The sequence below is a fragment of the Asterias rubens genome, chromosome 10 (genome assembly GCF_902459465.1).
Source record: "Asterias rubens chromosome 10, eAstRub1.3, whole genome shotgun sequence".
NCBI classification, from domain to species: domain Eukaryota; kingdom Metazoa; phylum Echinodermata; class Asteroidea; order Forcipulatida; family Asteriidae; genus Asterias; species Asterias rubens.
The window spans coordinates 18,287,402-18,307,652 of NC_047071.1; the positions used below are offsets into that span (position 1 = coordinate 18,287,402).

Sequence of the window (20,251 nt, forward strand, 5' to 3'; positions counted from 1 at the left end):
TCTTTATTCTTAGTCAAATAACTTTCTCGTGTTCCCCATGCGAGGGCAATGTTTGGTCCTGTGTCGCCATCTTTGATGAAACGTGCACGCGTTAAAGGCTGTTATTTGGCGAGGCTGTCTACAGTGCGTTCACTCGGGCACTTTTCAATTGTTCCACATCAAAGATGGCGGTCAACGACGTCATGCGCAATCCATCTTTATGTCTCTTTACTGGCTTATGTACAGCTAAACAACTGGGTTTGCACGCAAGTGAAAACTAGTCCAGACACGTCAACCGAACGCTTGACGTCATCATTACATTAATCTCTACTTTCTTTCCCAAAAGAATGACCGTCTTGGGATGGATATCACAAAAAGTTAAGGCTAGTCTTATCTCTAGTTAGGACGAGTTATAATCGTCCACTTTAGGGACTAGTGTAGGAGTCTTAAAGGAAGGTTACAGAATTGGTAAGAAACACAAATCGTGAAGATCACAGATTAACATAAAACTTACACGGTCTAATGGCGATGATAGTAGAAAACATCCCTTTAAATATTTCTGTCTGAAATTTCATTTGATGAGAAATAAAGAAAATAATTTCGCGTTTTGAGTTTATCGCTCAGTGAGCGTTTTATTCATTTTTGTTTGGCATCGATGCAATGCAAAAATTGTAATCGGTTTTTCACTATTCTCTCGTGACCCAGATGGCCGATCGATCTCGAACTTCTACATGTGTGTCATCAGTTTATGTAAATGGTGGATTACATAAAGTGCTTACACTGCCAGCAACTTTTTTGCTAGCAAAACCAATTCTGTAATATTCCTTTAAGTTATATAGGACTAGTCCCAAGCTCATTGTGAAATCGACCCGAGCGCTCATTATAACCAGCAATTTGCCAACCATAACCATTTATTAAATTATTCCTTGGGAAAGAGCCTGACGGTATCACTCTGCTCAGTCTCACTCTTCGGTAGATCCTCCAGCATCAGTTTCGCAACCAAGGAAGTACTCGCAACTTCTTCGTCGCTTCCGGTCTTCGCTGCCTGTCCGCCGCTGCCACCACCACCCAGGAGACAGTGATCATAAACAGCGCCATCAAGAGGCAGCATGTAGTCACTCTGTTCCACCAACATCCTGTCGAAGGTGTTGAAGAGACTGGTGAATGTAGGTCGCTCGGTTGGTTTCTCCCGCCAACACTGCCTCATGATGTCATTGCTGTACAATGAATAATGCATCATGCTTATTTGATTGTTATATTTATAAAACAGAAATAATATCATAGAAATGTAACATTCACCATTAAGTTTTTTTTTCTTCGAGTTCGACAGTTTATTTTGATATCATTTGGATATACACAACGAAGGATGCGTATGCCTACCATGTATCTCTTTGGGCACCTGCTGATAACTAATCCGAGTTTTGAATGATTTGCAAACAAAGTCATAGACATTCTGAAAATTGAAGTTTAGTATCAGTACTGATATGTCAGTTCTGATTCTTCGACGCAACGAGGTGTCATAGAGAAATCTCTTCATCGGAGATTCTGTCCCCCCATAATGGGAAATCAACATGCACTGAAGGAGGATGATTAAAAAAGAGGTCATTTTCAGAAGACGTTTGTACACAGTTCGTCATATGGGTTTCACCATTAGGGGAGGGGGCACGGAGAACAGAATCTCTGGGGGACACAATTGCCCACCACACACGAAAGCTTATAATATTTTTAACTCACATTTCATCAGGGCAGTTGTCCGGTTTATCCATGCGGTAGCTAGTCTGCAGTCGGCGTACCACCTCCCTGCCATCGAGACCAGGGTATGGCATACTGCCAAGAGTGTAGATCTCATACAACACGATGCCGAATGACCACCTGTCAAGCAAATGATAAAGAAACTAAAACATATAAAACAACCAACAAAAATATAAAATATAAAATCTTTCCATTTCCAAGTTTGGATGCAATCTTTACAAAATGCAAGTCATAACTATGAGAACAAGCTCGTTGATGATTTTCATACAGACTAATTTTTGCGAGAAGGCTTGTGACAACGTCACTCAGGAGACAGTGACCGTACACAGCGCCACCCAGTGGCAGTATGTTGTCACTCAGTTGTGGTCAGTACACGTCTAGCCGGAAAAGCTGACGTCACACTTCGAGGATCTTGAATTACGCAATCAGAGAGTGGCCTCGAGCCTAGGTCGATCCCCGTGCACAATCACCTTTCACCTTCATTCATTTTACATAGAGAAAGTTCAGCTGCCAAACGTCACGGACCTCGGACCATCACAACACAGACATGAAAAGCTTACGTCACTCACGTTATCCAATGACATCATTGTATCGAATGAAATCACTAGTTCTGAAAAGCAAGTACCTGTCTGTATCTTTGCGGATAAAGACAGGGGACCAGTCTAATACACATCATACTTACACATCGCTCTGTATGGTACATTTTCCTTCCAGGTTGGTCTCCAGACTGACCCATTTCACGGGACGCTTTCTGTGTGGCGCCAAACGTTTGTATCCATTCTGGTAGATATCATCTGCCAAACCAAAGTCAGATATCTTCACCACTAGGTCTTCACCCACTAGGACGTTACGTGCGGCCAGATCTCCGTGGTAGTAGCGAGTGTTGGACAGATATTCCTTTATGGTGAATAAAATAGTAAATTACTTTACACTAGTAGCTTCACCAGAGATTACATTTGGAGTATAAAAATGGTTATAGAATTTTTTTTTGTAACTGACAGAAAAGTTTATGTTAGAAATTGCCGAAACATGTAAAATGACGTTACGATTGTTCGTGTAAGCTAACTGCTAATAAGAACCTGTCAGATGCAATTGTGTCCGCCATGCAATACTGTCCGCTCCGGACACTTTTGTATATGCAATCATGTCCGGGGCTATTCAAAAACCCTCCGTTGGACATGTACATGACTGTACATGTATGTGCACTTAACCTACGTATATGCAGCATGAATATTCACGTATTTTATGATTGCAGCGAATACCCAACGGCCGAACATTTCCCATGTCATTCATGGCATGACATGCACTTAGCTTGTAAACAAAAAATGGCGAACGTGTTCCGTCGACCAAGGGCGTTAAATTTACTGCAAGGACGGTTTTGCACACAACTGCATATGCAAATGTGTCCGGGTGGACACAATTGCATTATGCAACAGCGTCCGGGTGGACACTATTGCATATGCAAAACCGTCCGGCGAACATTATTGCATATGCAACAATGTCCTCCGGATAGTTTTGCATAGAGGACATAATTGCATGCGACACCTGTCCCGCAGATGCAACGAGTCAGACTCTCGCAGATAAGCCTTTGTTTTCGTTAAAATACATTTTTAGGTAGCGGCAATGCTCGATTTCCATGCGTTTGATAAACTCGAGGGTTCTACGTGAAACTTGTTCCAAAACAACATTGTTTCCCCAAAAATTTACAAAAGGACTCACTCACCATTCCTCTTGCAATCTGTCGAGCTATCTGGATCTTGTTCGTCTCCGTCATGATGTAAACGTGATCATCATCTGGCCGGTTTTCCTGTGTAGACATAAGTTGTACATTATAAAACAATTTTACTCAAACAAGTAGCCTTTGATATGCTAACCAAATTCACCAATGCGTCCATTTAATTGGCTGACTTCATTATGCACTAGGTAGACGCACATACGCGTATGCGTCACTGCCACCATCGGTCGCATACAAAGTCCCCTCAATTAGCAAACGTTGTGTTTAGTCTGCAAGCGAGAAGTACATTGTGAAGCTGTTTAGTTTAATTTGAACCACATTAACTCCTGCTGTTGATATTCTCCTACATGGTGATCATTCTGTACAATTTACTGTGGTTTCGAATGATGTTGTTTTTTGCCACGCTGTCTTCGTAAACCATGTAGGAATAAATCATTCTACAAAGAACACAGCTAGTCAACCTTCCTACTATTATGACGATGCAATAGTTATCATCTTCGTGGTTGTTAATGGTAGATACACGATTCTTGCCTGCACTTTTATATCTTCGTGGCTGACGCTTCTACATAATAAAGTATTTAGTTGTATGCATTAGTCGTTTTACTAATATCAGGACTGAGAATACGAGAGTTATAGACATAATTTTATCAATGGAAAGAACCGAGGAGAAAAAGTCACATGTTGGGGTTACATAATTATTTGTCCATGATACATTCGAAATAGCAGGAGTTCAGTTTTTGTGTCGTTTGACGAGCGGTAATTCTCGCTTTACACAATAATTTGGTTAAAGACAGTGGACACTATTGGTAATTGTCAAAGACTAGCCTTCACACTTGGTGTATCTCAACATATGCATAAAATAATAAACCTGTGAATAGTTTAGCTCAATCGGCCATCGAAGTTGCGAGATAATAATGAAAGAAAAATAACCCTTGTCACACGAAGTTGTGTACGTTTAGATGGTTGATTTCGAGACCTCAAGTTCTAAACCAGAGGTCTCGAAATCAACTTCGTGGAAAATTACTTCAGAGGGAGCCGTTTCTCACAATTATTTATACCATCAACCTCTCCCCATTACTCGTCACCAAGAAAGGTTTTATGCCAATAATTATTTTGAGTAATTACCAATAGTGTCCACTGCCTTTAACAAGAGATAGCAGGATACCAGAGTAGGCCTACATCAGATGGACTTTGCCGAAAATCTATTTCTGAAGCAGTTTCTACACACAGGCATTCAGCTCCGTGGTACCTTTGCACGAACACAAATTACTCTTACCTCTCTACATTTCCACAAGAAGTGAAGGAGATCGCCATACTTCATGTACTCTGTGATGAGATAGTACGGCTCGTCCACCGTACAGCAACCCAGGACGGGTAGGATATTTGGATGGGTCCCGATCTCGATGATCAGTTTGATCTCATCAAGAAAGTCCTCCTTCATGGACTGACTGGCGTTACCTAGATGCAGAGAATTATGAAAAAAAAACATTGCTCGTATTCAGAATGGATCGCAGAGGACTGGAAATTTTACGCACATTGAGGTGAAGTTTTAAGGTTCCATGGATTTCAGTTTTGATCTTGCGTGTGAGCACAACAGACGTATGTGTCAGCCTGAGAGCAACTCTAAAACACCGCTGTTTTTAAACAGGATTCACATAGGTTCCCTTTCGTTTGTTTAGGGTATTTAGACAACAACTCTCTAAAGACAAACTGATGGTCCTGAAAAAGTAATCAATGAATGTTTGTATGTGGTCAACTTACTATTTTGTTTCTTCAAGGTTTAACGTAGAAAAAAACCCACTTTGTTACATCAAAAACAAAACGATTTTTGTTACGTTAATTTTAGTCTTACCCATATACACCAATATGTGTGTAAGCACTGTAGTACTTTCCCGAGCTTATTTTGTGCATAAAATACCACTCGGCTGGGATTCGAACCTAAGACCGTTGTAATTCTAGAGCAGTGTCTTACCAACTTGTCCACCGAGACTGCCCGGTAGCTAGAGGATAAGCAACTTCCTCACTAAATTCCCTAAACAATAAACATATATTAATCTTGGTTTGTACCCATACACCGATGTGTGTGAGCACTGTATACTCAGTACTTTCCCGAGTCCAATGAAAAAAATATCACAGGCATGTTACTCGGGTGGGATTCGAACCCACGACCCTTTGCAATTCTTGCATTAAACATAATTATAATATCAAAATCTCAAGACATAGTTTAGTTACACTTCAAACTCTTGACAGCAACCGGGGAGTATTCTTCCTTGCTGTATACACCAAGCACGTAGCCTTTGTATACCACTCCGAACTGGCCACTCCCTAACTCCTTCTCCAACTTCAGCAAGGTGCGGTCTAGTTCCTTGACTTCAAACTCAGGAAGGCACTCCCTGCATTCTGTCTCTAAAAAGTGTTGACAAAGTAATATTTTTATAATAAAAAGTACCAAAATAATAAATTGAAAATTTCAAACAAATTTATCCGTATACTGACGTGACTCATTTTAGAAAAAAAAACATCCGTTCAAAAACGTGGGTATTTGAGAACAAAAATTGCAATTGCAAAGTATCACCTCAAAACTGTGTTAATTCTTATTTGTCTAAATGCACACTAATTTTTGTGGTAATTACTCCTTATAGCAAAACATAACAACCGTGGGCGTTACCATCGGGAATAAATTTTGCATATGCTCACTCCATCGTAGTGGTTTCTAACAGTAAGTTTGATAATAGGGTGTCATTGTTTGATAGTGTAAAAATCTGATTAAAGTGATTGAACCCACCAAATAAAATTAATTTCAACCCTTCAAACCATGGGAAAGTCATTTTGTCAAAGATATGAGTGAATTCAGCCAGTAGTGAATAATATTAGCACAATGATACAACGTTCGTTTACATTACTAATGCAGGGGCGGTCAATGGTTGATGTTTTGTTAATGCGAAGGAACACTCAGGGGTAATTTGACAGTTTCCATGCTATTTTGCAGGGTCTCGAAAGCGAACTTTTATGTTTTTTATTTATTTTCTTTTTGACCGATTTTATTTTGTCGAGTACGCTTTACAAACAGACTGTTCAAAACCGTACGATGGTATCATCAAGCATTTTTAAGCAACAGCAAAACCAATAGGAGACTTTCTGGGACGATAGGTGGCAGCAGACTTACCAGGTCAAATCCATTGTTCTCGGTAATGTGCGCATGCTCAGAACTACGTAAACAATGGGAATTTTCTCTGGTAAGTCTGCTGCCACCTAGCGTTCAAAAGTCTCCAATAAGTGTGTGGTACGTACCGTTCTTCTGTATACTTCCTTTATGATGATACATACTAATCTCTTCCTCTCTGGTTCTGATAAACACAGCTTTCTTCAATTCATCCTCTTTCTTCTTTCTCTTGAAGCAACACCAAGTAGTGATCGACATTGCGATCACAAACACCAAAGCCACGCCTACTGCCACAGACGCTGTGAGCAGCAGATTGTCGCTGGAGGGCGGGCTAGGGGTAATCGGATCTCCAGTGAACGACGCTTGGGTTGCCTGCGCAGTTGTTGGTTCAAAAGTAGTTTCAGGCTTACGTCGTGGAAATGTGTCTACATTCCTCGGGATAACCTCCGAGTCAGCCATTTGCGGTACTGTTTTTGGTATAGGAAAAAATAACATGTTCCTCAACTCATCATAGTTATGTCCATTTATTAATAAAACCCCCATGCACAGTTTCAGGGTTTGCCATAACGTCAAGTCTACTTTAAAGGGCTAAGTAGATTTACTTCGGAGAATGGCTATGGCTATTGCTTAGATGTGCATGAGCAGATATGAAGAACTGATTTTAATGCATTTATATTCCATTCTAGTGGCCCTTATAAACTGAACTTGTTAAAACACGTTAATGTGTAATTTCTGAATTGACTTCATTAATCATTACCGGATAAACTTCCTACAGCAGGGGCTGGTGCTGTTGCAATAAAAGTAAGTGATGCTTTGTAACCAGGTTGCAGTTCCGGACGACTCGAGGTTAACACCATTGGAGTCACCTAAAGTAATTACAAAATGGCATGTCTTAGTTATACAAATACACCTTTGAAAATATTTTAAATGAAAACGACCACTTATGAGGCCCTTATAACAAGAAAGTCCATGGAGAGTACCTACGTTAAACTGATATTCCTTTTGATCGTCTAGACCTTCGACGCTAAACTCGTAAGCAGAATTCAGAGTGTCATTCTCCTGCAAAACAAGACAAGGGAAACACATCAACATTTAATAATCCCAACATTGTTTCCTTTATTCTCAAACAGTTGATATAGATTGGAGTCAATCCGAGAAGGTCTACTTCATTATTGCTTTTCTATTGAATAGCGTTTACCTATGAAAGTCAATGCTTTACCAATTCTTTGTTCAAGCTTTTGGTATCATCTTTAAATATCGAAATGTTCTTGGAAACTTTATTTAAAGGCACCAAACACTATTGCCAATTATTCAAAATAATCGATAGCATAAAAACATACTTGATAACGAGTAATGGAGACTTGTCGATAGTACACAAACTTGGGAGAAACGGCTCCCTCTGAAGTAAATTAGCTTTTGAGAAAGAGGTAATTTCTCACTATACAAAAGACTTCAAGCCTGAAGCCTTTTTTAAACATCTGAAAACACACACAGGGTACGTGCAACAAAGCAGTTTTTTCTTTCGTTATTCTCTTGCAACTTCGAGGACCATTGAGTCAAAATTTTAAACAGATTTGTTTTTGTAAGCATTCTGTTGGCCAAGTGAGAATACAGGTCTTTGACAATTACTAAACGTGTCCAGTGCCTTTGAGCTTTTCTTAAAAAATCTAAACATTTATTGAAACTTTGGCAAAAATTCCAATGATAAAACAAACACACATATTAGTGACTTTTCAATATACCTTAGTGGCAGGGATGACACCCTCGCCCCCCTGGTTACCACCTGTTTCGTCTGGTCGACCCCACATTGCCCTATACATCACCACAACTGTGCCTGTGGACGTTATAGGTCTGTTCCAGGACACTGTAACATCAACTAGACCAGTGGCTTGCTCCTTCATCTCGAAGATGCTTAGATTGACCGGTTTGCCAGATGTCTCCACCTCTGTAACAAATAGTTTTCGCAATAATGAATGTACTGTAACGGTCTCATGCTCGCTCCTCTCTTGTACATAGTTAGTTCTACATTTTTTATTTGCTTTAACATTGTATTAATTTTGAAAACTTTAATATGCGCTTTTGATTTTGTTCAATTCTCATATTGTACTCTTTTTCCAGAGTATGGAATAGACGTGTTATTGAATTGAATTGAAATGAAAAGTAAAAAAAAAAAGACAAAAAAAAAACAAAAAAAAAAAACAGACCTCTTGTCATGTCTACAGATCGAATGCTAAAATGTTTCGTGTTAGGTCAATCGGTCGAACTTTATAATTGGATGGTTGGTTAGTTAAGCGCAATCGTAGAACACAATTCTTGCCAGACTCAACGGTCTGTAACTGACGTATTCATGTATAAAAAAAAAGAAGAAAAAAAAACCCCCGAACAGAACACCTTTGTTTCATGAAAAAAAAAAAAAAAAAAAAGGCCCCAATGCTCCTTATTTCTTATTTCTTAACATCGCTTTGTATATGAGTTTACCGCCATATAATGACTAACAAGACCATATGAACGTTAGGAACAGAGCCTCCAAATCAAAAAGACGTTTTGTTTAGGAGTACAGTAAAGTGAATTTAAAATGATTGTTTCATTACCCCGACTGCTGCAAAACTCCACGCTGCCCGTCTCTTCGTAACAATCTACAGAATATAAATCAATGCAATCATTAGTTTTATTTGGTGTTTACACGTATAGGTGACTGAACAGAATGAACGCTAAAAAATAATTAGAAATATTAGTTTTGGTTTATATCCATACACCGATGTGTGTTAGCACTGTATACTCAGTACTTTCCCGAGTCCTGTGAAACAAATATCACAGGCATGTAACTCGGGTGGGATTCGAACCCTCGACCCTTGCAATTCTAGAGCAGTGTCTTACCAACTAGACTACCGAAACTGCCCGGTAGCTAGAGGCAGTTCGAATGCTATGTTTTGGCAGCGGGTACCGCAACGATTATAAGAGATGTATCGGGGATAATGAAAATTAATTTTGGTTTTTAGAATTGTTCTTGGCTCTCGTCGTGCCTCGATGTCGACACTGACGCAATGTTAAACATAATATTCGTTTCAGTAAACGTTTCTTACCTGGTGAGAATTCGTCTACAGAGGAAAATCCTGAATTGATCTGCATCATAGTTCCGTCAATGGTGCGGACCTGCATACAATTGAAAAAATAATAGTTAGGACCCTTATGTTTTGACACACCCTTGTTCCGATACTCCAAGTGTATCGATTAACAGTTTCCTAGCCCTAACACAATCATAATCTAAACCTATCGTGTAAATCACGAGGGTCTATATCGGAACACAGGGTTGTCGGAACACAAGAATATAGAAAAGTCACCCTCAAAACATTTCATTGTCCAATAATACAATCGACGCCAGCCTTAGTTTTCCAAGTATTATGGAAGGCCTAGGCGGGTTTGATACTTCAAAATGTTCAACGATAAAGTGATGGTTCGATAATTGGCATACCGATGCTTTCAATCGGAATCGATTTAATCCAATAAGTGCACTATCACATAGTATAGCTCAATTTCTGTGATTTTGAAGTTAACCAATGGCAAGCGAAGTATTGGTTATGTGAATAGACGCAGAATATTAAAGAATGAAATAAAGATAACTTACGGTCAACCGGTAGTGGAACCCGTACTCGACGTCAGAAAAGGTCATTGTATTCTCAGACTATGGGAGAAATACCAGATTGAAATCATTGAGCATCAATTACAAAATTTTTCCCTAGAATTCAGAATATTTTACCTCACAATGCCTCTTTCTTTGTGTTGGTTTGCGTTCTGTTATATTATATAAAACCGATGTATTTAAAAGCGTGTTTTGAGCCATTAAGTCTACCTCTACTTTAAATGCAATGAAAACTGCATCTTTTAAACAATCGCGAGTGCATTAAACACACGCTACGCTACAAATTAATATTTAAGCAATTTACTGCAACTTATTGCTGTCACATTATGTTTGGTGTAAATGATAATTATAAATTAATGTCACTTTAATAAAGAAGTTTGTGTCACAGAACAATATTTTTGAAAAGGCAATCTGTAATCCTTCCGACGAACCGAGTTTCTGCTCACGAGAAATCAAATTGTTGACCGAGAATGAATTGTTTGTTTAGCGTGCCCCGCGGTCCATGGTTCTCCCGAGCGCGTGTCCACAATCCCCCCGTAGACACGGGAGCGATTACCCCGCCGGCTCCATCATGTTCTCTCGTATTCGATACAACCTTCGGATGGTATTTGGAGTGGCATGTAATTACCCAACGTGGAATCAATGATAATGCTGTTATGATTATTTTCGGTAAAAAAATCGACGGGGAAAAGGCACGTCATAATACATGGCCGACATGGAACTGCAAATCAAAAAAAGAAATCGTATACAATAATTGGTTTAACTAAATCTAGAAAAGATTTGCAAATAAATACGGAAAAAATATGTTTTGAAAATGTGACTTTGTCTGTCCGTATGTAAAGAAAGATATGTAATTTCAGGCCTGTTCTGTTTCATGCATACTAACATAACTGTTTTGGTAGAATTACAACAAGAAACAAAACTTTTCGGTAACATTGTTCCGATGCATTTGGTGCTATTTTTTTTTTACGCATGAGGATTGAGACGTGTATGAGTACGACTGTGATTCCACTGAAATCATTGTCTTTCAATTGACTACGTTTCTCCCCTAACGCATGGGTTTGGTGAATGAATAGAGGCTTAAAGTCACCCTTTCTTATTATATTCGTAGCAATGAGAACATTATCAGCTTAGGACTTTTGGTTGTTATTGGACCTTCCCCTTTAACAACCACTTTTAAGTTTCCAACATTAATCGCTCCCTCTTCCCACAGAGCCGGAGCAAGGTGTTCCCAAACGCAATTTACTACCGCGTTATTCGAGACTTGTTCTTAAGTTCTTAAGTGGCCAGATGGATACCGGTGCTCTTGAAGCGATCGAATGCTACGGGACCTCTGGAGTACCCTTAACACCCCCAGACGGACCACAGACAGCTGGCCACACAAATAGTCAGCAGTCCCCTCAAAGACACTATATAGGGAGGCGACTAGGTAAAAATGCAATATGAATCACTGAATGCAGGCACTCAAACAGAGATTTTGTTTTACCACGGATCTACTTCGTATTTGTACGTATAACACATTGTTTTCATACATTATATGCAAACTAGGGAAGATACATTAGGAAAGACAAGGAATAGAAGTGAGGGGACGACATGGAGAAATATTTTGAAATAGTTATCACCGGGGAGAGTCGAATTTGATTTCTTTACGTTCATGATTTATACTTCATAGATGTCTAATTTTGCATGGGGGATAACAAATAAACACAATTATGTTTCTCCGCAAAGTACCGCGTATATTTTTTGAATCATCTGTGTAAGAGTGATCTTGAATAACATCGAAACCATTTGGAGGAGGGCGCCCCCTAGCCCCCCTCCCCCTGTTGCTAAGTTTGCTATACTATTTTGTCCAATTTCAACAGGTTCACAGTGTTAAATTAAACGGTATCGTCTTCCAGCTTAATTTGAAATGGGATATGCACATAGACATAGTTAATAAAGCCAATCTGAAACTTTATATGTTGAGGTAGAGTGGTCTGACTTAGTAATGATGGACTTAAAGACATTGGACACTATTGGTAATTGTCTAAGACCAGTCTTCTCACTTGGTGTATCTCAACATATGCATAAAATAACAAACCTGTGAAAATTTGAGCTCGATTGGTCGTCGGAGTTGCGAGATAACTATGAAAGAAAAAAAACACCCTTGTCACACAAAGTTGTGTGCTTTCAGATGGTTGATTTCGAGACCTCAAATTCTAAACTTGAGGTCTCGAAATCAAATTCGTAGAAAATGACTTCTTTCTCGAAAACTACGTCACTTCAGAGAGAGCCGTTTCTCACAATGTTTTATACCATCAACCTATCCCCATTACTCGTTACAAAGTGAGGTTTTATGCTGATAATTATTTTGAGTAATTACCAATAGTGTCCACTGCCTTTAATAGCGAATGTGTGAATAGAGGTTTTAATCAGAACCACTGTAGAATATGTAGCTCCTTTGTGACATTCGTTTGTATCTCATTTTTTTCAACCAAATAAAATCCACAAAGAAAAACGGCTCGCAGGAACGGATAGGCCTGTATTCACCAAGACCAAGCACTTCCTACCTTGGGTCTGAAACCTTTGTATGTAAGAGGAATCACGCCTTTGTAATGTTTTTTTGCATACAAGTCTGGAACTCAAATAAATGTGACAAATGGTTTGACAAATCGAAAAGGGTTTCATTTATGAATCTTAAATTAATAAAAACATATTTTATGAAGTTTCATGTAAAACTGCTCTAAATATAATCAGTTCTCAGTTCCCCAAATGAGTTTGCTTTATTACGCTGTAACATTTGTTATGCATTGTATGTTTTAAATGAGGGAATCAATGTGTGGTGAAGAGATAATGGTTTAATCCCAACGAGGCCTGGTTCTTGATAATTTTACCGAGACGAAGTCGAGGTAATTATCAAGAGCCAGGCCTCGGCGGGTTTAGACCACTAAATGAAAACCGATTCAACACACTTTGATCCCATTCATAGATACCTTTTCGGTCAAAAACATCAACACTTTTTAGTAAAAAAGTAAAATAAATGCAAAAATTATAATAAAAATTGTTCAATGATTTCTTTCAACACAACACCCCTCCAGCTATGAAATGGTAAAGCCCTCTTCCGCCGCCCTCGGGTAAACAACTCCTTATAAGGGAATGCTGTGCGCGTCGCGCGTATCGCATGATGTGGCACAACTGTTTCAGCCGTTGCTCTCGACCAATATGAATGAAGAAACTGTCTTAAAAGAACAGGTGCAAGGTCGCGTGCCACGCCCACAAACACTTTTTACTGGTCATAAACAAAGGTTTATACACACCCACGTGACGCGCTTTCCACCTAACAGGAATAGCGAAACTGTCTGAGGTATTTATGAATACCTCTTTGTCAGATGCATTCTTCAATTGTTTTCTTTAAACAAATGTCTTTGTGTCCCTTATACTTTGAATGTAAACTGTTTTATTCAGATAGTGTACTGCAATTTACAGTGTTTTGTATGAAATAATCTTAGATTTCTTAGAACCTGTACCGTCGAATTTCTTGCACTTTCTCAAGTGCACCAAAAGGTCACCGTTAACCATTAATATTCACAAATCCCATTAAATGAATACACAATATCAAAGGTAAGACAAATACGTGTGTTATATGAGACAATCACACCTTAACCACCAAACTCCCCATAGATCATCTGCCCTCTTTTCATCAGTGACATTTCGGTGTAATTCAAGTTGCTAGCTGCACAGAGTAGCAGTTTCAGGGGCTTTCAAGGGGGAATATGGGCCCTTATCCCCTCCCCACGAGACCCCGGGAAGAGGGAGGCAGTCAATCTAAGCGAATCACCCGGGACCTTGTGTCTGTTTTTCCCCGCTGCTGACTATCGATTATCCACGGTCAGGGATGAAGACAAATTCAGTAAACTCTGACCAAGTGGCTGCTTGCATTAGCGAAGGTTTTGGTTAAACGTCTGAACCAATTTAGTTGATGGGAGTATAATCTTTAGAATAACAATCTTACAGATAAGTGGAAGAATTAAGGATCGTCGAGTAATTAAGAAGGTAGTTGGAAATACTTAATGTCAGCAGTAGCGGGTGGTTATTATATGAAAGAAAGACCGAGGATTGGGATGAGGCCGAACTATAAGAAAACAATAATTTCGTCCAAACATTTTTCTTATTGTTAATGTTATGGCTACCAAAGTGGAACGTGTAAAAACGAGATGAATAAGGAAACGCCCTTTGAAGAAAAAGAAGAAGAAAACAAAATCGGTGCTACAGAAATATTTTTTAACAGCGAAATGTAAGTAAAAGAGATTGGATACGTTTGGTATAGGAGGAAATCACTGTTAGTTCCAATTCTTAATATATGTAGATATACAATAAAACTAGTCAAAGAACATTTTAATTTTTAAAGCTCTTCTAATTTTTATTCTTAGAGAAACGTTGCTGTCAATCTTTCTCAAAGTAGACTGCCCACAGCTGTTGTAATTCCCACCCTGTAACTTTAAGTTAGTCACGACAAAAGAATACACCAATTTTAAGTACAAACAATTATTATTTGAAAATAAATTTCATTACTTGCACGGAACAAGATGGACCACACAGCGAAAAGGAGTGTAACAGAAATACACGCGGAAATTATAGGTTGTCCATAAACATGCATTTTACTTACCGTGACTGTATAAGAAACATCTACAAGACAGTTAAGTAATTGTCCCCCTGTTGACTGTCCATCACTATGTGGTGATTTCTGTAGTTTGACCCCATATCCTGTGAAGTCACCACCCCCTGTAGGAAATAAGTGACACACGTGAAACTATCGATTTATGATTAACAACACCAGTTTGCGGTACCTAGATGTAGTCAAATCACTTAAATTCCCGGGTCAGACCCGGGTTCTGATCCATTTTGGGTCAGGTTGACCCGGGAACTAGGATGTTAGTAACTTTTGGGGTTTGGGTCTGACCCTGGAACGGGTCAGACCCCAGGGGACCAGAATCCGGATAAAGACTGACACAGAGCGACTTAAATAAAGTCGGAGCCTCGTCACATAGGTATTACTGTGTACATTGATATTGGATGTTGATTAATACATTGTTAAAATACGGAACATTTTAAAGTATTTTAAAACATTTTATTTAGAAACCTGGCCAATAAAATCATCTAGTTTATCGACTCCTTAAGCTGATACCAAAACGGAAGCAACTTTGTACCGGAAATCTTCCTCCTTTCAGGGAGGATCTTCTTTATTGGGTTGCATTATTTCACTCAATCAAAGTACATGATCTGGAAAGGCTTCGACTGTTTCATGAGTGGAGCGAAGAAGCCTTTTCCACGATTGATGGGATATGTTTCTGTTGGAGGCACCATACAACTGCCGTCGATTTATGGTGACATTAGCAGTCAGTGAGTAATCATTAAGATTGTCATTCAAAACGAACTTGTCCTCATATTACTACATCCTTTGCAATTTATAACATTGATTAATTCACTCATATTTCTGGAAAAATACAAGTGGTTTTCATTACATCCATTTGTCAATCACGAAGTCAGAACATTCAATCAAATAAAGTTAACTACTAACTGGTATCAATGTTTTACAAGATAATTGTTACATTGCATTCATCTTTCATTACGCATTCAGTGTTTTAGACGGCTCGAGTAGTATACTCCCTTGAAAACTGTCAACTGCGAGTTAGAATAAAGTTAAATTGATCTAAAAACACAATGATCAAACTGTATCACCTCAAAATCAGAGGGGATATAAGTTAAAGACGTTTTTACTCTTATGGGACATTGGTTGGGAAGATACTGTTTGTTAAAGACATCCGGTATACATTCATGTTGGATAAAACGTAATACGTATCACTCTCAAAAATTATGGCGATAAAAAAACCTTCAGCAGGAAGCCTAAAGAACGGTTGATAGTATAAAGCATTTACGAGAAACATTTCACTTTAACAGTAGTGTGGTTATGTAAAAAATATAAAAAGATGTTATGCCCCAAAACTTGAATCTGAGAAACGTTACGCAGAGATTGTGTATCATTCTTCCTGCATATTGACATTCACTCCGGTTTCTCTGCAAAATTTCACAAAAACGCGACCACCATTTGAAATGAAATGTTCCGATGTTAGTTTTTTATTGTGTGTTTAAGGACACTGGACACTATTTGTAGCTGTCAAAGACCAGTCTTTTCACTTGGAGTATCTCAACATATGCACAAAATAACAAACCTGTGAAAAATTGAACTCATTTGGTTGTCGAAGATTCGCATTTGTCTACTATTAAGTGAGCTTTTAAGTGCTATCTTTAATGTCTCTTTAGAAATAAATAAATAAAAGGTACACTTTGCCTGAATGGGAGACTTTCTGGGACGATAGAGGGCAGCAGACTTACCGGGTAAATCCATTGTTCTCAGAATTATGCGCATGTTCAGAACTACGTAAACAATGGACATTTACCCGGTATGTCTGCTGCCACCTAGCGTTGGAAAGTCTCCTATTGACGGTAGCCTCTTACCCGCGGGTCTTTGCCACGAACCTACAGCAATAAGCGTCCACTTCGCTCCTTGGTCACTGGCGTCGTCTTCGATCCGGGTGTCAAAGGTCAGATGGATATCTGTTGGTGGTTCTAGAAAGTGAAAAATAGTAAAAACCACCCAAGGCTATTTCTCTCTCTGAATAAAAAACAACAACAATTTAAACGATGCAAATTTGCACTGGGGATAAAGAATATTAATTTTGGTTTTACCAAAACGCACCGATAGGTGTTAGCACTGTATACTCACCGTGTGCTTTCCCGAGATCCGTGAACACCACGGGCATACTGCACGGTTGGGATTCGAACCCACGGCCTTTGCGATTCCAGAGCATTGTCTTAATAACTAGCCCCTAAATATATCTCTGAATTACTTGTTCCCGAAAAGCAACCTACAACTCGTGTTCTCCGATCATCTTCTACCGCCCACCTGGAATTCAACTCTGGTCCTATCCCCCGCACTCGCTATGGAAAAAGCTCCTTCTCAATCGCCACTCCCACTCTTTGGAACAATCTTCCCGTTCACATCCGTGCCTCCACTACACTGGACTCATTTAAAACCGCTGTAAAACACACTTATTTAAATCCACCTCGTCTATTCAGTTTCTGCTATTTCATCCCACTTTTGATTGTAATTTTTGTTATCTTTCACTTCCTGTTCAGCGTTTAGAAACCTTGTATTAAGCGTTATATAAATGCATGTTATTATTTATTATTATTAGACAACCGAGATTGCCCGGTAGATTTAAAACAACAACTTGACAAAGCTTGCGGTATAACTCAACGTTTCGCTCAGTATGCTCTGATTGTCTTCAGGATCAGGTGTGGTTGACATGCAAGCTATAAACATGTGTTACTTCCAGTATCAAACTGCTACTAAACAATCCTTAAGTTGCTAGTCTAGAAGCTCGAGCAAGGGTTGAAGTATGTTCCATTTGCAACATTTATTTCGTATTTGGGGTAATGATACATATTATGTCATTGGTAACAGGTTATTAAAGCCATTGGACCCTTTCGGTATACAGTATTGTCCAAGGCCCACACTTCGTGTATCACAACTTCTATATCAAATAACAAACCTGTGAAAATTTGGGCTTAATCGGTCATCGGAGTCGGGAGAAAATAACGGGAAAACCCACTCTTGTATCCGCGCGTTTCGCCGTGTCATGACATGTGTTTAAAATAAATCCGTAATTCTCGTTAACGAGACTTGATATTGTTTTACTGTTTTCTCAAAAAGTAAAGCATTTCATGGAATAATATTTCAAGAGAAGTATTTCACCATTAGCTTCTGTAAACCCTGTAAGTTATTTGTAAATCTGTGAATTTTTTTTTTCCTGTACCGAAATGGTCCAATGGCTTTAATTGAATAATAAATTGGAGTTTAGAAACTTATTAAAAAAAAGCAAATAAAACAGACAGTATAACAGACAACCACGGGGAAAATATCATACACCATTACCCCAGACATTGGGTTAAAATAACTATAAGCGCTTTGAGTGCATTTTAGGCGAGTTTCAGTTCGATGATTATTTATTTTATCTCCATATAAGAACTTGGGTATTTCAGAAGAAGCTATTATAGGCAAACAGTCCAACGTCAACTAGTTCACATATTGATCGGCAGATGTACATGCGCATTGTTAGATCAACAAACCGAAGAGCGTAACAAGGGCATACAAATAGATTGACGCAGTGACGGACAAACACGTACACATAATATACAGAAAAGGAACCCACTGTGAGATTGTCCGCTATTCATAAACATTTTAAGACAATCATATTGGTCTTGGAGATTTCTTTTAAAACAACAACATTGTTTAGTTGTGTTTCAGTTAATTCAACCTGTACAATAGATGATTGCTGCTAATGGAGATGTTTTAGATTTTGTTTCTGTGTCAGGTCTCATGTTTCAGTCTTTCGCAAAATTAAAACACCCGCAAAATAAACGAATAAACCATTTCCTAAAAATGATGACCAGTCGGGAAGCCCCACCACACCCCCACCACACCCTTTAGTAAGAACTGTTCTATCCAGTGAGTCTTTTCTTAAAAACTCTTAAACTAACATTATACACTAAAATGAAGAGGAAAGATTTTACTTACGTAGGCCGTAGCAGTTTGGAGTGCCACATTCAACATATCTGAAAATGGTGAAGATTGTCGCCAACGCCACATACCACCTGTGCAGTCGACGCATGGCGTGACAAAGGGTTAGTTTGTTAACTTTATTCCAGTCACATCTCCCACAGCTGATTCCTTTAAGACAGCAACATTCCTTACGAATTATTTGGAGAAGTTCAAGCTCTGAAAGCTGTGGAAATCACGATGTATTACCCGATTGTGCTGGCGCTCCCTGGTTTGTGTCTATCACACAGCCAGAGGCGCGTCATTAATGCAAATGAGGGAAAACGTGGTCGTCCAATCACCGTGCTTCGTGCGATATTCTCAAAATTGTAGGCGAGCTGATTTTGTATGTGGGGGTGGGATGGGTGGTGCTGGGGGAGGGGGGGGGGGGCACCAGTATGAATATTTTGGAGTAGAGGCTTGGATGATTGAGCAGTTTTAGCGCCGAAAATGCTTTCATATCATGACGCTGAACAGTGTGTAAGATTTATGCGAACAAAATGTCAAACCGCAAGGGAAGTAAAACAAGAAAACAGCAACAAGTAAAAACAGCAGATAGTTTGAACGTTTAGCACCCTTCCTTACAGAATTCCCTTGGAGAAATTAACAAGTGTCCGTTTACCCAGACTTTGATGTATTGGGAGAAACCTGATCTCAACGCTTCATGAAAAATATTGTAATGGCCAGAATACAATCAGTGTTGTATCATATCGAGGTATTGTTTTCCCCCGTTCCACTAACAGCTAAATGTATTTGTGCCAAATCAGTCTAAAGCAGACGAAACCTATGCTTTTACTAAAATTAGTTTTACCTTAAAATTGTATATGAAAGTAACTGAACATTATCAGTTTCGAATTAACTAATAAAAATTATTACAGTTACGCAGATTGAAAAGACAAACAATATCCGAAAAACAGCTCTGGCTTAATTTGCTTTTTCTTTGGTTGAAAAAAAAAGAAAAAAAAGAAAGAAAAAAAAGAGAAAAAAAACCGTGATGGGAACCTGCAACCTCCGTAGAAAAGTGCCGGTGCTCTACCAACTGAGCTATCTATGCTGGCGGTTTTCCTTTATTGTCCATCAGTTTGTTCAACTCATTAAAAAGGCCTGTCAACCGATAAAGATGCTATATCAGATTTTTGGCCCCAAACATTAAAACACATAAGAATTAGTCACGTGATATATTGTCGGGATCCCGACAAAAAGTAATTTTGAGCATTTTATTTCACTGCTACTAATAATTGGCGGACTTTTTCGAGCAATGGCTCAAATGAAAGCTTGTAACTTTCTCGACCCCCATCAAAATACCTATTGAATTTTAAATCAAAATTTGTGGGTCAAATCGGC

The 20,251-nt window shown here is 38.9% G+C and overlaps 1 protein-coding gene across 1 annotated transcript; it reads right to left on the reverse strand.

Annotated features, from left to right (window-relative positions):
- Positions 1-635: 635 nt before the first annotated feature.
- Positions 636-19,155, reverse strand: LOC117296163 (fibroblast growth factor receptor-like). Its single transcript, XM_033779047.1, has 16 exons — positions 18,887-19,155; positions 16,765-16,875; positions 14,915-15,030; positions 10,255-10,311; positions 9,713-9,782; positions 9,221-9,265; positions 8,372-8,574; positions 7,614-7,688; positions 7,387-7,495; positions 6,758-7,096; positions 5,699-5,872; positions 4,743-4,924; positions 3,455-3,538; positions 2,414-2,628; positions 1,714-1,851; positions 636-1,196 (listed from the first exon to the last, which is right to left on the reverse strand). Exons 1-16 carry the CDS (start codon positions 18,978-18,980, stop codon positions 899-901), a joined length of 2,310 nt encoding a protein of 769 aa, XP_033634938.1. The 5' UTR covers positions 18,981-19,155; the 3' UTR covers positions 636-898.
- Positions 19,156-20,251: the final 1,096 nt, after the last annotated feature.

Excerpts from the sequence above, each read along its gene's own strand:
- LOC117296163 (XM_033779047.1), bottom strand. The coding sequence starts at position 18,980 with ATGCGTCGACTGCACAGGTGGTATGTGGCGTTGGCGACAATCTTCACC. Across the intron at positions 16,876-18,886 it reads TCCAAACTGCTACGGCCTAC|AACCACCAACAGATATCCAT; the intron begins GTAAGTAAAATC and ends TTCACTTTCTAG. Across the intron at positions 1,852-2,413 it reads TGTACCATACAGAGCGATGT|GTGGTCATTCGGCATCGTGT; the intron begins GTAAGTATGATG and ends TTTGCTTGACAG.